The 19,118-nt window shown below is 43.4% G+C and overlaps 1 protein-coding gene across 1 annotated transcript in view; it reads right to left on the bottom strand.

Moving 5' to 3' along the window:
- Nucleotides 1-15,131, bottom strand: part of zgc:112083 (uncharacterized protein LOC550461 homolog) — a 38,534-nt gene extending 23,403 nt beyond the window's left edge. Inside the window, exons 1-4 of the mRNA XM_048541084.2 lie at nucleotides 15,103-15,131; nucleotides 10,294-10,504; nucleotides 9,117-9,343; nucleotides 2,424-2,535 (exon numbers count right to left, since the gene is read on the bottom strand). Coding sequence (XP_048397041.1) covers nucleotides 2,424-2,535; nucleotides 9,117-9,343; nucleotides 10,294-10,450 — 496 coding nt within the window. The 5' untranslated portion in view covers nucleotides 10,451-10,504; nucleotides 15,103-15,131. The remainder of the gene's footprint in view (nucleotides 1-2,423; nucleotides 2,536-9,116; nucleotides 9,344-10,293; nucleotides 10,505-15,102) is intronic.
- Nucleotides 15,132-19,118: the final 3,987 nt, after the last annotated feature.

Genomic DNA, 19,118 nt, shown 5'->3' with positions numbered 1-19,118 from the left:
TCAGTTCTAAAGGGTCTTCCATTCACTCTGAGGCTGTGGCCTCAGGTCCTAGTCTCTCCGACTAATAGCTACATCTTCTCCACATCCATTCTATCCAGGCCTCTCAGTCTTTTGTATGTTTCTATCAGATCCCCCCTCATTCTTCTAAGTGCCATTGAGTACAGACCCAGAGACCTCAGCCGCTGCTCCTTTGTCAAGCCTTTCATATCCGGGATCATTTTTGTAAACCTCCTCTGGACCCTCTCCAGCACATCCTTCCTTTGATGCAGGGCATACAGCTATTTCCAACATTCCAAATGTGGTCTGGTCACAGCCATATACACTCTCCACAGTACATTTCTACTATTGTATTCTAACCCTCTTGAAATGAATGCTAACGTTGCATTTGATTTCCTAACCACCAAGTGAATCTGCATCTTAATCTTAAGAGAATCTGAACCAGGATTCCTAAATCCCTTTGTGCTTCAGATTTCCGAAACCTATAGCATCTCTATACTTCCAACCTCACAAATTCCCACGCTATATTGTATCTGCCACTTCTTTGCCCACTCACCTAGCATGTCCAAGACCTTCCGCTGGCTCCCTGCTTTCTCAATACTAGCTGCCCCTCCACCTACCTTTGTGTCATTTGCAAAGTTAGCAACAATGCTGTCAGTTCTTTCATCCAGATCGTTAATACATGATGTGAACAGTTCTAGCACCAACACTGGCCCTTGCCAAACTCCACTAATCACTGGTTGCCAGCCTGAAAAAGACTCCTTTATCCTTACTCTGCCTTCAGCCGGTAAGCCAGTCCTCTGTCCATGCACTTAACATCATGGGTTCTTACCTTATTTAGCAGCCTCCTGTGCGGGACTATGTCAAAGGCCTTCTGGAAATCCCGACAGATCACATCTACTGGCTCTTCTTTGTTTAACTAGCTCATTACCTCCAAAGAATTCTAACAGATTTGTTAGGTATGACGTCCCCTTGATGAAGCGGTGTTGACTCTGCCCTATTTTACCATGCAGTTCCAAGCACTCAGCAATTTCATCCTTAATAATGGACTCAAAAATGTTACCAATGACCGAGGTCAGGCTAATTGACCTAAAGTTTCTGGCTTCTGCATTCCTCCTTTCTTAAACAGGGATATAATGTTAAATATTTTTCAGTCCTCTGGGACCTAACTGACTGTAATGATTCCTGAAAGATCACCTTCTACAATCTCTTCAGCTCTCTCCTTCAGAGGTGTCCTCCTTCAGAGGTGTCCTCCTTCAGAGGTGCAGTCCATCTCGTTCAGGTAATTATTCTGCCTTCAGACCTTTCAACTTCCCTAGCACTTTCTCCTTACTGATGATCACTACAGTCACCTCTGCCCCCTGACTTTCTTGAAGTTCTGGTATGCTGCTAGTGTCTTGTACTGTGAAAACTGAGGCATCAGGCAGATCCATTAACAAATCTTCTCCTGGTGTCAGTTTCATCTATTAGTTGCAGTCTTGCCTCAAAAGGTTGAACTGCATGAGGTCCCAATCTAAGCTGACACTTCAGCTTCGTAACAAAGAAATGCTACATTGGTGTTGTATATACGCATTTTTTCTTTAAATTTATAAACATCACCTAGGATTGAGAGAAAGAAAGAAACGTTTGTTTCAAACTTTCACACCCCAAAGCACTTTACAACTCACAATGTACGTCTGAAGTACAGACACTTTTGCTGGAAATGTGGGAGGCAATTGGTGTACAAGACAACAGAAACAGCACCAAAATAAATGACCAGGTTTGTTTTAGGAGTCCACTGTATGATAAATATTGGAGGGATACCAAGAAGATTTGTCAGCTTTTTTTGAGAATGAGTCTTCTGTGATCTTTCAGTACTTGTTATTTAAGTGAGCTATTTAAAACACCAACAATTGCAAACCTTTCATCTCAAGTGTTATAACCAGGCTCATGGAGGCAGAGGGAGGATATTATGGCATATAGGATTTGTCTGCCACAGAATACTGTTTTGGGAATGTGGTCTGAGAGGTTCAGAGGCATTCCACACTGTGGGGGGAAAACCATCATTCCAGAGTGTTCATCTCTAGATAAGAGGTGCATCAGAAATGAATTAGGAAATAACCTCAACTAGGATGCAAGCAAGTTGTTTCCAACAAAAGTAATAGTAAGGTACTGAGAATGCTAGAAATAAAAAATAAAAGCAGAATGCATTGTAGGTTTGGCACCATCTCATTAAACCTTTTCTCTTTCCATTGCCAGGCCTGCTGATTATCACCAATATTTTCTATTTAAATTAAAAATAAAGAATCTGTAATTTCTACCTTTTATGTTTAGAAAAGTTTTAGACAAACATGGTTTCAATTATAAATGAATAAAATTAAGCTTAGGAGTCCAGAATTAAAATTCCAACTTTCTAACTTGTTTCAATATCTGCATCAGTCAATTACCTTTCCAGCAGCATGAAATGGTTTCATTTTTGTTTGGAAGGCTTTCTTTATCTGTACACTGTCCATGCATGTCCACATGCCGGTAAAACCATTCCGGATTGTCAAATGTACTCTAGAAAGAAAACACAAATTAATAGACAACCAAAGTACTTCAATTAGGGGTACAAATATAACAAGGTTCCACCATCAGGTGTTACCTTTGAAGGTTTGAGTACACGTACATTCATCAAGCATCGACACTTCAACTTCACAAGTATTTCAGAATGTAGAAATTCCAGATAGGTTTAAGGCAATTAATAGAATAAATACTCCCAGTTATACAATGTACTGTCATATTGAAACACCTCAAATTTCATTACAATAGTGTTCAGCATAATTCAGTGAGCAGCACTCTCTCCTCAGACTTAAAAGACTGTTAGATCAAGTTTGCTAGAGACTTGAGGACAAATCTTACACTTAGTGCTATATTGTAAGACTGTACATTGTCTAAGGTAACACGGCATGAAACTGGATGAACACAGCGGGCCAAGCAGCATCAGAGGAGCAGGAAAGCTTGACGTTTTGGGTCGGGACATTTCTAAGGTGTTGGATTAACATAAAACAGCAGGGAAACTGACAATATTTATCTCTCAAGCAATAAGTCTGAACCTGTTTTCTGCCACATAGTTGTGTACAAATTACTGCTTTCAATGTCATGACACTTACACAATAAAATACATTCAGTAACGCACACTCTATCCTATGGCTATGAGTGGCACTTTATACTCAAGTTCTTTCTTTCACAATGAGTTACTTCTGAAGTTCTATGACATAATACAAGGAGAACTGAAATCCCGTTATAGTTTCTTCAACACCCTTCCATCAAGATTATTCTCATCTCCATTCCTAAAGATAGTAATTTCTGCAAGGTAGTTTTGTGGATCAGTGACTGTCAATAGTAAAACATATTGCTGTCTTGAGTTGATATTCATAGGTAATCACTGGTTAATATCCATAAACTTGACTGACTAAACCAAAAATCTTTCATTTTTGGGCAGTCGGCGTTTATTGCCAAATCCTGGTAGTTCCAAATTTAATTCAACTTTTAAGTTGTTTGCTGGGCCATTGGCAATGGACAATTAATCATTTAAAACATTAGTGTGGATTGATGTCATGTATTGGCCACATCAGGTAATGATGAGCACAGAAAGGCAGACAGGAAAGTACAGTTGAGACCACCTTTCAGCCATGATTTATAGAATGATTATCTCTCTCCATGTCAGCCAAACTAAGGAACTGATCACTGACTTCAGAAAGAAAGGAGGAGGACATGGCCCCATCTAATCAATGTAGCTGAGGTTGAGAGGGTTGAGAGTGTCAAGTTCATAGCAGCGGAGTGGTGATAACCAATGACCTGTCCTGGATTTCCCATGCAGATGAGTCTATCCGGAAGGCACAACAATACCTAAGGAAATTCAGCATGTCCTTAAGGACCTCACCAACTTTAAAAGATGCACCATTGAAAGCATACTGTCCGAGTATGTAACAGCCTGGTATGGCAACTGCTCTGCCCAGGTCTGTAACAAAATACAGAAGGTTGTGTAAGATAACAAAGTGTGGAGCTGGATGAACACAGCAGGCCAAGCAGAGATGCCGCTTGGCCTGCTGTGTTCATCCAGCTCCACACTTTGTTATCTTGGATTCTCCAACAGCTGCAGTTCCCATTATCTCTGATCACAGAAGGGTATTTACACAGCCCAGAACATCATGGAAGCCAACCTACCATCTATGGACTCCATTTACACGTCTCACTGCTGTGGAGAGACTGCCAACATCATCAAAGACCCATCTCACCCAGGTAATGCTCACGTACAACCTCTTCAATCAGGCAGAAGATATAGAAGCTAACACATGCATCAGTAGATTCAAGAACAGCTTGACATTGTAGACTTGCTCACCAAGTCAGTGTGTTTGACTGCAGACACCCTACTAGGTAACATCATCAGTGCGCCTCTAGTAAAGCATTGGTGTTCTGTCCCGCTTATTATTTATATGCCTCGGTTTGTTGGGGTGGTTGGCATCACTTCTGGTTCTGTTCTTCAGTGGCTTGTATATTGGGTCCTATTCAATTTTTTTTTGTTAATGGGGTTTTGGTCAGAATGCCAGGACTCCAGGAATTCCCTGGTATGTCTTTGTTTGGCTTGCGCGGGTATGGCTGTGTTGTAGCAGTCAAATTTGTGTCCTTCTTTCTCTGTGTGTACTGAGACCAGTGAGAATTGGTCGTGTCTCTTTGTGGCTAGTCGGTGGTCGTGTAACTTTATTGTCAGTTTTCTTCCAGTTTGGCCGTTGTAATGTTCCTCACAGTCCTTGCACGATATTTTGTATAATATGTTGGTTTTATTGGTTGTGTGCGTGGGATCCTTTATGTTCATCTGTAGCTGTTGTAGGGTGGCGTTGGTCTGTGGGCTACCCAGATGCCTAGAGATGAGTAGTCTTGTGGCCATCTCCGATATGCCTCTGATGTACGGTAGGGTGGCTAGTGTGTCTGGCAGTGTTGTGTCTTCTTGTTGTGCTCTGCCGTGGAGATAATGGCAGATTGTGCCTTTTGGGTATCCATTCCTTTTAAAAACTGAATATAAGCGCTCCTGTTTTGCTTCGTGCAATTATGCAGAGTTTTTAAAGGAATGGATACTCAAAAAGCGTAAAAATCAAGAAGGCACAACACAGCCAGACACACTAGCCACTCTACCGTACATCAGAGGCATTTCAGAGATAAATACAAGACTACTCAGTCCCTTGGGTATCAGAGTGGCCCACAAGCCAACAACCACCCTGCGACAGATACTGATGAACGCAAAGGATCCCATACCCACAACTCACAAAAACTAACATAATACACAAAATACCAAGGAAGGACTGCGAGACATACTACAAAGTCCAAACTGGAAGAAAACTGACAATAAGGATACACAAACATCAACTAGCCACTGGTCTCAATACACACGGACAAAGACGGATACAAATTCGACTGGGACGACATATCTATAATAGCACAAACCAAACAGAGACATGCCAGGGAATTCCTGAGGGCCTGGCATTCCAACCAGAACTCCATCAAACACATTGAACTGGACCCAATATACAAACCACTGAAAAATAGAACCGGAAGAGATGCCAACCACCCCAGCAAACTGAGGCATATAAATAACAAGCAGAACAGAATACCAACTCTTCACCGGAAGCACACTAACAATGTTACCTAGCAAGGTGACAAAACGTCTGCAATCAAACACACTGACTCAGCGAGCAAGTCTACAACCTCATCCACAACCTGGGCTACAAATCTTCTCAAAAACTCAAGAACGGCTTCTTCCCTGCTGTTATTAGAGCAAAGAGCGGACTCTCTAACTTCAAATAATGTTGCTTCGTTTATGTTGATCTTGATTCACGCACATCCTGTGCAATGTAACCTGTATACCTCGCTCTGTCAAAACGCCCTATGTCCTTGTTTACAATGATCTGCCTGTAGTACTTGCAAACAGAACTTTTCACTGTACTTCGGTACACATGACAATAAATCAAATCAATCATTATATCAGTCAGGCTCAACCCAATGTCTTACAGTGGCAAGTTTTCTTACTGCTAGGACAGCAGTGCACCAGTTAGATTGTTATGTTAAACTGACAGCTCCTTTGTTACTTTAACTGATAACCAAAATTCCTCTCAGTTTTTTAAGCACAAGCTGTGTAAAAGGCCAACACTCACACCCACACTAGATGGCAGTCAAGGTGCTACAATTGACCTTTATCAGGCTGTTGACTTAGCCATCAATGCCCACATCCTATAAATCAATAAAAAAAGGCAGGGTTCAAGTACAACAAAGTGTGAAGCTGGATGAACACAGCAGGCCAAGCAGCATCTCAGGAGCACAAAAGCTGACATTTCGGGCCAAGACCCTTCATCAGAGAGGGGATGGGGAGAGGGTTCTGAAATAAATAGGAAGAAAGGGGGAGGAGGACCGAAGATAGGTAGAGGAGAAGATAGGTGGAGAGGAGAGTACAGGTGGGGAGGGGATAGGTCAGTCCAGGAAGGACGGACAGGTCAAGGAGGCGGGATGAGGTTAGTAGGTGAGAAATGGAGGTGCGGCTTGAGGTGCGAGGAGCGGATAGGTGAGAGGAAGAACTGGTTAGGGAGGCGGGGACGAGCTGGGCTGGTTTAGGGATGCAGTGGGGAAGGGGAGATTTTGAAGCTGGTGAGGTCCACATTGATACCATTGGGCTGCAGGGTACCCAAGCGGAATATGAGTTGCTGTTCCTGCAACCTTCGGGTGGCATCATTGTGGCACTGCAGGAGGCCCATGATAGATATGTCGTCTAAGGAATGGGAGGGGGAGTTAAAATGGTTTGCGACTGAGAGGTGCAGTTGTTCATTGCGAACCGAGTGGAGGTGTTCTGCAAAGCGGTCTCCAAGCCTCCGCTTGGCTTCCCCAATGTAGAGATAGCCAAACCGGGTATAGTGGATACAGTATACCACATTGGCAGATGTGCAGGTGAACATCTGCTTAATATGGAAAGTCATCTTGGGGCCTGGGATGGGGGTGAGGGAGGATGTGTGGGGGCAAGTGTGCACTTCCTGCAGTTGCAGGGGAAGGTGCCGGGTGTGGTGGGGTCAGAGGGGAGTGTGGGGCGGACGAGGAAGTCATGGAGAAAGTGGTCTCACCGGAAGGCAGACAAGGGTGGGGATGGAAAAATGTCTTGGGAGGTGGGGTCAGATTGTAGATGGCGGAAGTGTCGGAGGATGAGGTGTTGTATTCGGAGGTTGACGGGTGGTATGTGAGGACAAGGGGGATTCTCTTAGGGCGGTTATTGCTGGGGCGGGGTGTGAGGAATGTGTTGCGGGAAAAGCAGGAGACACGGTCAAGGGCCTCCTGCAGTGCCATAACGATACCACCCGAAGGTTGCAGGAACAGCAATTCATATTCCGCTTGGGCACCCTGCAGCCCAATGGTACCAATGTGGACTTCACAAGCTTCAAAATCTCCCCTTCACCCACTGCTTCCCAAAACCAGCCCAGCTCGTTCCCGCCTCCCTAACCTGTTCTTCCTCTCACCTATCCCGTCCTCCCACCTCAATCCGCACCTCCATTTCCCACCTACTAACCTCATCCCGCCTCCTTGACCTGTCCATACTCCCCAGATTGACCTATCCCCTCCCTACCTCCCCACCAGTACGCTCCTCTCCACCTATCTTCTCCTCTATCCACCTTCGGTCCGCCTCCCCCTCTCTCCCTATTTATTTCATCACCCTCTCCCCATCCCCTTCTCTGATGAAGGGTCTAGGCTCGAAACATCAGCTTTTGTGCTCCTGAGATGCTGCTTGGCTTGCTGTGTTCATCCAGCTTCACACTTTGTTATCTTGGATTCTTCAGCATCTGCAGTTCCCATTATCTCTGATCACAAGGTTCAAGTATAATGATTTTTATATGATTTGCTCTGGAAAATAGACAGCATGAAGCAACGAATGATCGGGTTCTGATGTGCTGTCTTGTTCAGTCTATAGCCTGCTGGTACTGTTAGTTAAAGCAAGATGCCAGTAGGTGTCAATTGTCTGTAAAACCCTGTTAAGAAAGAGACAATGCCTCCGAATTAGAAAATAAATTGTAAGGAACAAAAAATATTTCTTAGATTCTTTCACCAGACTTCATAGTGGCAGGACTTCTTGGTGTGTGCTCGATGAAAAGGGGGTTTGATTCTCTCACTCCTTAGCACGAAAAATGCTTCCATTGCCAAATGGTGAAAGTGCAAGTTGGTGAGCTTATGACAAGGTCAACAGGACTTTGGTAAATGATGGGGCTAAAGGTCTTGTCTCCTTAATAAATGAGATTCAAAGACCGAGGAAGAAACATGATAATGGAGAACAGGATGAACTAAGCAGCAAGTTAGGTACAGAAAGAAAAATGAGAGGGTAAGAATTATTTGATAAGAGAGAAACAAAAATTAAAAGATAAAGAGCCATAGAAGTGACATAGCACAGAAAGGGGCTATTTGGCCCATCCTGTCCATGCTGACCGATAGACATCCAGAATATAAACATATAGGCACCACGTAAATTTCATCATTTAAAAAGCCCTTATGTTTTGATACCCCAACGTTCTGTGGTAATTTTAGTTTAATAGTGTAACTGCTGCAATCTCATGAAAATCAGAGAGGTTAAAGGCAAGCTGTAGTCGCAGAGAAGCAGTATAAATCATCCAGCCATTTATGAGGTTTTGAATTTCTGGGATATTTCTTATAGATCTCAATTGCTAATAAATCTTTTAAACAACCACCCAATGGCAACATGAGTACTGAAGAACATAAGACGTAGGAGCAGGAGTAAGCCATTGAGCCCATTGAGTCTACACTACTATTCAACCGGTTCATAGCTGATCTGATAACCTTAAGTCCACATTCCTCCCTTTTACCATGAACATTAATTCCTGATTAATCTTAGAGTATTAGATTAATCTTAGTCTATTTTAGAGCTGAATTTACCTAAACACACAGCTGCTACAGCCTTACACAGAAAATAATCCCACCAACTCCTCCTTATCTCTGTCCTCACTGGACAGCCCTTCCTCTGAAATTATGTCTCTGGTCCTAGATGTTCCCATAAGGAGAAACAACTTTCCATATCTACCCTGTTAAAGATTTTAAGCAAGTAAATTGATACTCACATCACAATGCTCCCACTGACAGGTAAAGGTTTCTGCAATTTCTGGAATCAAGTTCTGGTTCTGGTTGTCCAGAGAACACACAGGAAGATCTGGACGTAGGCGCTGCAGCTCCAAGCCAAAATATTTCAGCTTAGCATGATAGCTGTGGAAGTTTACATGCACCACCAGCTCATTGGGGCCTTCTACAGCCAGGAAGCCACAGCCCCTCCAGAGGCACTGGTACTCATCTGAAAGGGGAACGTAAGAGCAAAGGAGCTCATTATTTTATGTAATCATCTTTCACTATGAGTCTAGAAATCAATCCTTGTTTGTTTTTGGTGTCTAATCCTTGGTGCTCTTCTAAGCACAGGAAATGCACTGCTGCTTTGAGACACTCCCACAAAAAAGTGTTCAATCAGAGAAGACTGAATGCACCTATGAACTTTCACAATGCTTCAGACAACAAAATAATTGCTGAAATACAAAATGGCTGCTTCTCTTCAGATCTGAATCACGGTTTGGATATTTAAGCCTTTCTCCATGCACTTCTTTACATACCTTCACCTGTGTCAGGTACTGTTTCACTAAAATAAAGGCTCAGGCAGCTAACCATACCTGCATCACTTCAAAGATCTTCGCTTCAATGTTCCTCCCCCACAATTCTCTCAGTGAATTCACTCAACTCTGACTCACACACTTTGCTAATTAAGGGTTAGTTATTGGTTTCTTGGCAATATGAACCAAAAATCTTAACCACTGCCAGGGAGGATTAAAACACAACTGGATTGGAACTCTTAACACGGAACTTGGAGACAAGTGGTTTAGAGACTGAAACTTGAAAATCACTGTATGAAGTAGCAGAGAGGAGAATTTCTCTTCAAATTGTCAATAGAAGAGCATACTTTAAGAATCCTTCTATACAGCATTAAGAAAGACATAAAAATGTTATTGAATCTATGAAAAGGTGTGCAATAAATATGAACATACAGCATTTTATTAAATGTTCTATTGCTCTTCAGGGGAAAGGTTCACACATAAAGATCAATTACTTGAATGAGATATCAGTGGGCACTAGAGTCTCTGGAACCACACAGTAACGGGAATCAAGAAAAGGATGTGAGGGATAAAGATTAAAACAAAAGAGACAATTGGGAGGGAAAAGGGACTAAGCTCAAGGGTGATCTCAACAGACGTTTACCTAAATCTCCGAAGCTGTCATACTCATTGACATGTTCTTTCAAGTGCACAGCTATGTGGTCGCAGAACTCCTCCATTGTCTTCCCAACAAAGGTACAGCCATCCCACTCGCAGGGCAGCACCAGTTCCAAGTACTTTATGCTTTTTCCTGGGGCCATGTTCCAACCAGATCATTCCATTCAGGAAGTTCTTTTCACCAAATACTGCAGATACTGCAAAACAAAGAGTTTCCTATATTATTTTTTCCCCAGATACAAAAGCTCAGATTGGCTCTCATCATTCCCACTGTTATGAAACAAAATCCAAAATCACACTTGATCCAGTTTGAATAGTGCCCTACAGGGCCGGCTTGAATCAAAACAGTAAACCACCTTGTTCAAGGACACCAGGTAATTTGAGAATGTTGTATGTGCACGATTTTGTGCAAATTAGGAACAGCCTTCTAATAACGTTAGGAGAAATTCAGCTAAGCCAAACTAGCTTCAAATACTGGCAAAAAGTGATGGAAGGGATTTACTACATTAATGGCACACCTTTGTTGGGAATGAAAATGTACACAACTTTTAGGACCAACTGAAATTCTAGAAAGCGTCACTACAAGGAGAAATTTCAATATTTATCATGTTGATTCAATGTGCCGCATTTCAATTTATTTTAATATAAAGTGAGGAAGCGCATCACTATTCAGCAAGACCAGCAATCTGCCAAGGGATAAAGAAAATGTTGATCTGCTTTGTTACTTATATTAGTTGAGAAGGCGTGTTGATGGGGACACTGAACAGGGAAGTTCTGCTGAACAGCGCCAAGACACCCCAACATCCACATTCTTCAATGATTCAGTCTGCGCTAATGCTTTAGACTGCTCTATCGGACATCTCCTCAGGACTGGCATTAAATACGTTCTGCTCAAATCAGCAGTACTGCTGAAAGAGGAAATGCCATGAGAGTTATTGCTTTCAACATGTGCCAACATTTCAGCATGGGGCATTACAATATCTCAACTTGACAGACACAAAATTAGTAGTATACCAAACAAAGTACCGGACAAAAGCAAAACACTGTGGATTCAAGAAATTAAAATAAAAATATAAACTAATGGAACTTGTCAGGTGAGATAATTTCTACGGAGAATGAGACAAACAAAGTCAAAGGGCCACATTTTCCTTAATTCATGGTGATAGGGTTGGAGGGAAGAGTGGGTTTGAGACAGATTCGCAACACTGGAAGAATGTTTTCCAGGGCTGGGCTCGGATGTGGACTAGATGTCCACTGAGTGGAAGCAGTCAATTTAAACAGTTGGAGTTCCAATTAAGTAGACTTTTTGTATTTTTGCCAGGGCTGGAACAGAGGCAGTTATCCTGCGAGAGGTGGGGAGGGCATCACAGCAGGATGCTTATTGTCCCAATTACTGCATCACAGTCAGGAAAGCAGCCTCCATGGCCCAAAACATGCACCCTGAAGGTTCTGACTTTGAACCAAGGTCACACTGCCACCCTCTCCAACTTACTGAATTTTCCATCTAGTCACCTTAGCAGTGTGTAAATTGCCCCATGAGGCTGCTAATAGATGGCAAAAGCAACTTAGCATGCACAACTGTGACAGGACAAGGAACAGGAGTGTCGGTTTAAAGGGAAATGTAACATGTAGATGAGCAGAGGTCTAAAGTTTCTAACAAATAATTTCCTGAAAATACAATGGGGTAAAGTCACCATTGTCCCACAGGACTACAGGGCTGCTCTCATTAGAGAGAGATGGCTGGTGGTGAATTTAACCGAGAGTCACCACACCTCAGGAGAGGGGTGGGATTGAGAAGGCAGAATCTTCATGGTGACTTCAGCCAGTACAGTATGAGGGTCAGTTTGCTCAGTTAGCTGGACAGTTGGTTTGAGTCGAAGAGTGGCATCAACAGTGTAAGTAAATGAAGCCTAAGAATAAACAACATTTACATTTTATAAAAAAAGTAAAGATAAAATTTAAACAACAATGATTAGACCACACAGTGTGTTGCAAGCAATCACATCACAGCAAACATGTTAAAACATTAAACTTTTGGAGAGAAAGTATTGTACATCATTATTAACATACTACCAAAGTCGGAATATTATAGTTACGAACAGAAACAGATTTAAGATGAACTATGTCTCATGAAATAAAATCAGCAAATGCTAGAAATGTTCAGTAGTGGGTCTGGTAGCATCTGAAGAGAGAGGGAGTTAATTTTTCAGGTTGATTAAAATTTTAATCAGAACGCCACTGAACTGGAACTTAACTGTTTAGTAACACAAACAGGAATAGGCCATTCAACCTGTCAAACCTGTTCTTCCATTCAGTCAGATCATGGCAATCATCAACTTCAATGCTATTTTCCTACGCTATCCCCATATCTCTTGATGTCATTAATCTCCAGAATTGTTGTCCCTCCCGCTCTCTCTAGATGCCGCCAGTCATGCTGACTTGTTTTAGTTTCAGATTTTTAGAACATGTCATATTGTTTTTATACTTCTAATGAATGACTAATAGCCTACAAGAAATAATAATTTTACTTATTTCTGTTGATTTATAATCTGTAACACCTCCCAGTTCTGATATAATGTCAACATTTCAGTCTCCATAGACTGCCGAACTTGTGGAATGTTTTCAGTATTTTAGCAAATTTCTGAATTCAAAAATGAACATAATCCTAAAATCCAACTGATACTTGATTCTGATCCTACCCTCAGTGGTAATCCCTGATCCTATCCCCCTTAGCCCTGAACCCAATCATCAACCTTAATCATATCCCAATCCAGGCCCTGTCCAAAATCTGATTACCAACTGAGACCCCAGTCTTATCCCTTAGCTCTGATCATGACCACTGATGCTAATCCCGATCCTGACATCTGATCATATCGCTAATCAGGACCCCATTCCTGACTTTATCCTGGATCCTCACCCCTTATTTATCAGCCAATCCTGACCCCTAATCCCCCAATCCTATTTCTAATGGTGGCCCCTGATCTTATAACTGACTCTAATGCTATTCCCAATGGTGACCTTGATCCTGTTACCAATCCTGATCCAAATCCCAATGATGACCCTGATTCTATTCCCAATCCTGAATCAATTCCCAATGATGACCCCTGATCCTATTCCCAATCCTGATACTATTCCCAATGGTGACCCTGATTCTATTTCCAATCCTGATTTTATTCCCAATGGTAACTCCCTGATTCTATACCCACTGGTGACTCTCTGATCCTATTCCCAATCCTGATCCTATTCCTCATGGTAACCCTGATCCCATTCCCAATGATGATTCCCTGACCCTATTCCCTATCCGGATCCTATTCTCAATGGTGACTCTCTGATCCTATTGCCAATCCTGATCCTACTCCCAATGACGACCCCAATCCTGATCCTATTCCCAATGGTGACTCCCTGATCCTATTCCCAATGCTAACCCCTTGATTCTATTCTCAACGGTGACTGCCTGATCCTATTCCCAATGGTAACCACTGATCCTATTCCCAATGGTGATTTCCTGATTCGATTCCCAATCCTGATTCTATTCCCAATGGTGACTGCCTGATCCTATATGCAATCCTGATCCTATTCATAATGATAACCCAAATCCTATTCCCAATGGTGATTCCCTGACTTGATTCCCAATCCTGATCTTAATCCCAATGGTGACAACCCATTCCTATTCCCGATGGTGACTCCCTGATCCTATTCCCAATTCCGAATGGTGACTCCCTGATCCTACTCCCAATCCTGATTCTATTCCCATTGTTCCCATGATCCTATTCCCAATGGTGATTACCTGACCTGATTCCCAATCCTGATCCTCTTCCCAATGGTGACTCCCCATTCCTATTCCCAATGGTGACTCCCTGATCCTATTCCCAATTCTGATCCAATTCCGAATGGTGATTCCCTGATCCTACTGCCAATCCTGATTCAATTCCCATTGCTGACTCCGTGGTCCTATTCCCAATGGTGACTCCCTGATCCTATTCCCAATTCTGATCCAATTCCGAGTGGTGACTCCCTGATCCTACTCCCAATCCTGATCCTACTGCCTATCCTGATTCTATTCCCATTGTTGACTCCATGGTCCTATTCCCAATGGTGACTCCCCATTTCTATTCCCAATTCTGATCCTATTCCCATTGGTGACTCCCTGATCCTATTCCCAATCCTGACCCCATTCCCACTGGTGACTCCCTGATCCTAATCCCAATCCTGATCCTATTCCCATTGGTGACTCCCTGATCCTATTCCCAATCCTGACCCCATTCCCATTGGTGACTCCCTGATCCTAATCCCAATCCTGATCCTAATCCCAATCCTGACCCCATTCCCACTGGTGACTCCCTGATCCTAATCCCAATCCTGATGCCATTCCCAACGGTGATTCTATTTCCAACGGTGACTCCCCGATCCAATTCCCAATGGTGACCCCGGATTCCCAATCCTGGTCCTCTTATCAATCCTGACCCTGATCGCCTAAACTTGGCTCCTAACTTTCAGTGGGAAAGCGGCCGATAAACGCCTGTCCGTTTAAACCAGCAGGTCTACGCTGACACTCACCTCCAGCTCAGGGTTTGCTCACGATCAGGCCGCACCGCCCGCGCGCTCACCTCACAGCCCGTTGCTATGACAACCCGGGGGAACCCGGCCCGCAACGCCCAACGACCCGGGCGCGTAGCAGCTCTCACCCAGCCCGAGACTTGCGTGCGCGCGCCCCAAACCTCCACCCGCAACCCCGAGCCCAACGCCACGAGCTGTCCACGCGCACACCCCTCCGCAAACCCAACGAGCCGCGCACCCCCTTCTCCACGTCTCCGTCCCGCGCCGCTCACCCTCGCATTTACCGCCTTCAATGACGTCCCGCCCCCACCCCGCACCCATTGGCCCGGCTCCACCTTCCCTCCACCAGCCATCATACCCCTGTGCGCTCCGCCAATAGGGAGCGGGAGCAGCGGCGGAGGGCCAGCCAATGGCCGCGCCGCGAGCTACCACGCACGGAGTGAGGCCACGTCTTACGGCAAGGCTGCCATCTTTGTCGGGGGCATTTGTGGAACAGTCAGGATGCGCGAACGGAGTCGGTCACTCTGCCCTTCGTACCTGGGCCACGCCTCGTCTAAAATATCATGCCTGACGTAAGTCGTGCACTTTCCTGCCTAGTCCGGATAACCTTGTCAATAAGTATTCTACCTCAAAGACAATCAAGGACTCTGCTTGCGCCCCCTTTTGAGGAAGATCACAACAATCCACGAGAAAAATACTGTTCTGAAGAAGCATCTTTGGACCTAAAACATTAACTCTTTCTCTCCACTGGTACTGCCAGACCTGCGGGCTTTTTCCGCAGTTCTTTGATTTTTCTTTGGAAAACTACACCTATTTTAGGTGCGACGATTCCTTATTTTTTAAATAATGACACCAAAGGGAGGGAAAGGCCTGTTGGTGTTGTAACTGGACTGTTTATCCAAAGACCCAACGTTCTGGGGACCTGGTTTCAAAACTTGCTGCCGCAGATGGTGGAATTTGAATTTCAATAAAAATCTGGAATAATGAGGCTAATGACAATCGTGAATTCATTGCCAATTCTCAGGGAAAAACCCACCTGGTCCACTAATGCCCTTTAGGGACGCAAATTGCTATCCTTACCTGGTCTGACCTACATGTGACTCCAGACCCACAGCAATGTGGTTGACATGAACCAGTACGTATTGGCTAGCTGGCAATGCCCTCATTCTGTGAATGAATTTTAAAAAGTTCTAGATTCTCCCATCCTCTCCATATTTACTCTATCCAACACTGTTCAGCCATCTTACGTTTTAATTAAGAAACCTTTTACTTTTCTAAATTCCAGCAAATACAGTCCCAGAACCTGTCCACCCATTTCAATTATTAGTCTCATAAAACTTGTCTGAATTGCTTCCAATGAATTTATATCCTTCATTGAATAAGGTTCATTCCATTGTGCACAATACTTCAGATGTGGTTTCATAGGAACATAGAAGGCATTTGACCCCTCGAGGCTTATTGATTATATATGGTCATGGCTGATCAACAAGTTCAATACCCTAATCCCAACTGCCCACCCCACAGGAAATGTATCTACCTCCTTGAAGACACAATGTTTTGGCGTCAACCGTTTTCAGTGGTAGTGAATCCCACAGGCTCACCGTTTCCTGGCGAAGATGTTCCTCTACATTTCAATCCGAAAAGTTTACCCCCTTACCCTTAGACTGGTTCTGGAATCCCCATCATTAAGAACATTCTTCCTATATCTAACTTGTCCATTGCTCTTAGAACCTATTATAGGTTTCTGTGAGATTCTCTTCACTCTTCAAAACTCTAAATATGGTCCTAACTGACTCAATGTCTCCTCACACCTCAATCCTAACATTTCAGGCATCAGTTTGGTTAACCTTGCACTCCCTCTGTTGCAAGAACATTCATCTTCAGATAAGGAGAACAAAACTGTATGCAGTATTCCAGGTGTGGCCTCACCCATATCCTGTACAATTGCAGCAAGACAACCATGTTCCTGTACTCAAGTCCTCTGCCTATGAAAGCCAGCATAGACTTCTTTACTGCCAGCTGCACCTGTACAGTTACTTTCAGTGACTGGTGCATGAGGATACCCAAATCTTGTTGAATATTTCCTTCGCAGAATTTACAGTCAATCCAGTAATAATCTGCCTTCCTCTTTTTGCTACCAAAGTGGATAACCTCCCATTCATCCACATTATGCTGCATTTGCCAACTCAGCCAGCCTGTCTAAATGGGATTTGTCAGTCTTCAATCCCATCAATTTCTCCAACACTAGTTTTCTTCTAATACGGATTTGCTTCAGTTCCTCCCTGTCACTAAATCCTGTGTTCCTCATTGTATCTAATATGTTATTGTGTTCCATTATAAATTCCCTCATTTCTGACTGTCAAGGGTATACGAGTTTTCACCAATTTTTTTTCTTTACTTATCTGGAGAAACTTTGACAGTTATGTTCCCTGCAAACTTACTCTCATACTTTATTTTCTGCTTCTTAATCAGCGTTCTTTGCTGTCTTCCAAACTGTTCTTAATCCCCCGGTCAATTATTTTTTTCCTCTTCAATCTGTATGCTTTTTTTTGCATCTAATGCTGTAACTTTCCTCTTAAGCCAGGGTGTGGCACTGTTCCCTTTGCACTTTTGTGTGAGACAGGAATTGAATGTTTGTCATTGCCTATCCACTGTAATTCCTTTTAATAACATTACCAAATACATCATAGCCAACTCACACCTCATACCATTTTAGTTTCCTTAAGATTCAGGATACTGAATCTGGATGGAGAATTCTATCGTCCTATGGTCCCTCAACCCCAAGGGGTCTCTTACAACGGTTCAAACAGAATGCCAGTGGTGCCCAGACAGCCCCACATTCACCTGTTCCCTCATTCACTGCCCCAGACGTCAGATCAAGTCGTATCAACTCAAGGAATGCAATGGGCCTAGACAGTGTCCCTGGCCATGCACTCAGATCGTGTGCAGACCAGCTGGTGGAGGTATTCACGGACACCTTCAACATCTCCCTCCTACAAGCCAAAATCCCCAATGCTTCAAGAAGACCACCATTATCCCAGTACCAAAGAAAGCACATGCAACGTGCCTTAATGACCAACTGCCCAGTAACAGGTCACTGACGTAACAGGTTCACAGTGGAAGCCATTTTCCTAGCCCCACACTCATCTCTGGAATATTTAAGGAAGGCAATGGCCAAGTGGTATTTTTGCTGGACTGTTAATCCAGAGACCAGATAATGTTCTGGGGATCAGGGTTTGAATCCCACCAAGGCTTATGGTGGAATTTGATGTCAATAAATATCTGGAATTAAGAGTTTAATGATGATCATGACTCCATTACCAATTGTTGGAAAAACCCGTCTGGTTCACGAATGTACTTTAGGGAACAAAACTGCCCACTTTACCTGGTCTAATCTACAGCAATGTGGCTGATTCTTAACTGCCCTCTGGGCAATTAGGGATGGGCAATAAATGCTACCCAGCCAGCAACACCCTCATTCTGGGAATAAATGAACAAAACAATTGGACAACAACACACATAACACCTCCTTCCTTAGTGGGCTTAGGAAATTCAGCATGTCCATAAGGAACCTCACCAACTTGGCACCATAGAAAGTATACTATCTGGGTGCATAATGGCCTGGTATCTGCTCAGGATCACATTAAACTACAGAACGCTGTGAGCATAACTCAGACCATCCATGGACTTCATTAACACTGCTCGATATTATCAAGCTGGAAAGGGTTCAGAAGAGATTTACCAGGGTGTTGCCGGGTATGGAAGTTTGAGTTATAAAGAAAAGCTGGATAGGCTAGGACTTTTTTCACTGGAACACAGAAAGTTGAGAGGCAACGTGATAGAAGTTTATAAAATAATGAGAGGTATACAGATAGTTAACGGTAGTTTTCTCTTTCCTGGGATAGGGAACTTCAAGATGAGGGGGCATATTTTTAAAATGAGAGGACAGAGATTTAGAAAAGATGAGGCAAATTTTTTTTACACAGGGGGTGGTTTGCTTGTGGAATGAACTTCCTGAGAAAGTGTGGATGCGGGTACTATTACCACATTTAAAAGAAAGGTTTGGAGGGATATGGACCAGGAGCAGGCAGGTGGGACTAGTTTAGTTTGGGATTATGTTCACTGTGGACTAGTTGAAGTGAAGGGTCTGTTTCTGTGCTGTATGATTTCATAATATCATCAAAGATCCCTCCCACCCCAGTAATGCTCTCCTACAACTTCTTCCATCAGGCAGCAGATCCAGAAACTGAAGCA

Source organism: Stegostoma tigrinum, chromosome 12 (genome assembly GCF_030684315.1).
Source record: "Stegostoma tigrinum isolate sSteTig4 chromosome 12, sSteTig4.hap1, whole genome shotgun sequence".
Classification (NCBI taxonomy): domain Eukaryota; kingdom Metazoa; phylum Chordata; class Chondrichthyes; order Orectolobiformes; family Stegostomatidae; genus Stegostoma; species Stegostoma tigrinum.
The sequence above is the reverse complement of the archived record's forward strand: the minus strand, read 5'-3'. Positions and strand labels throughout refer to the sequence as shown.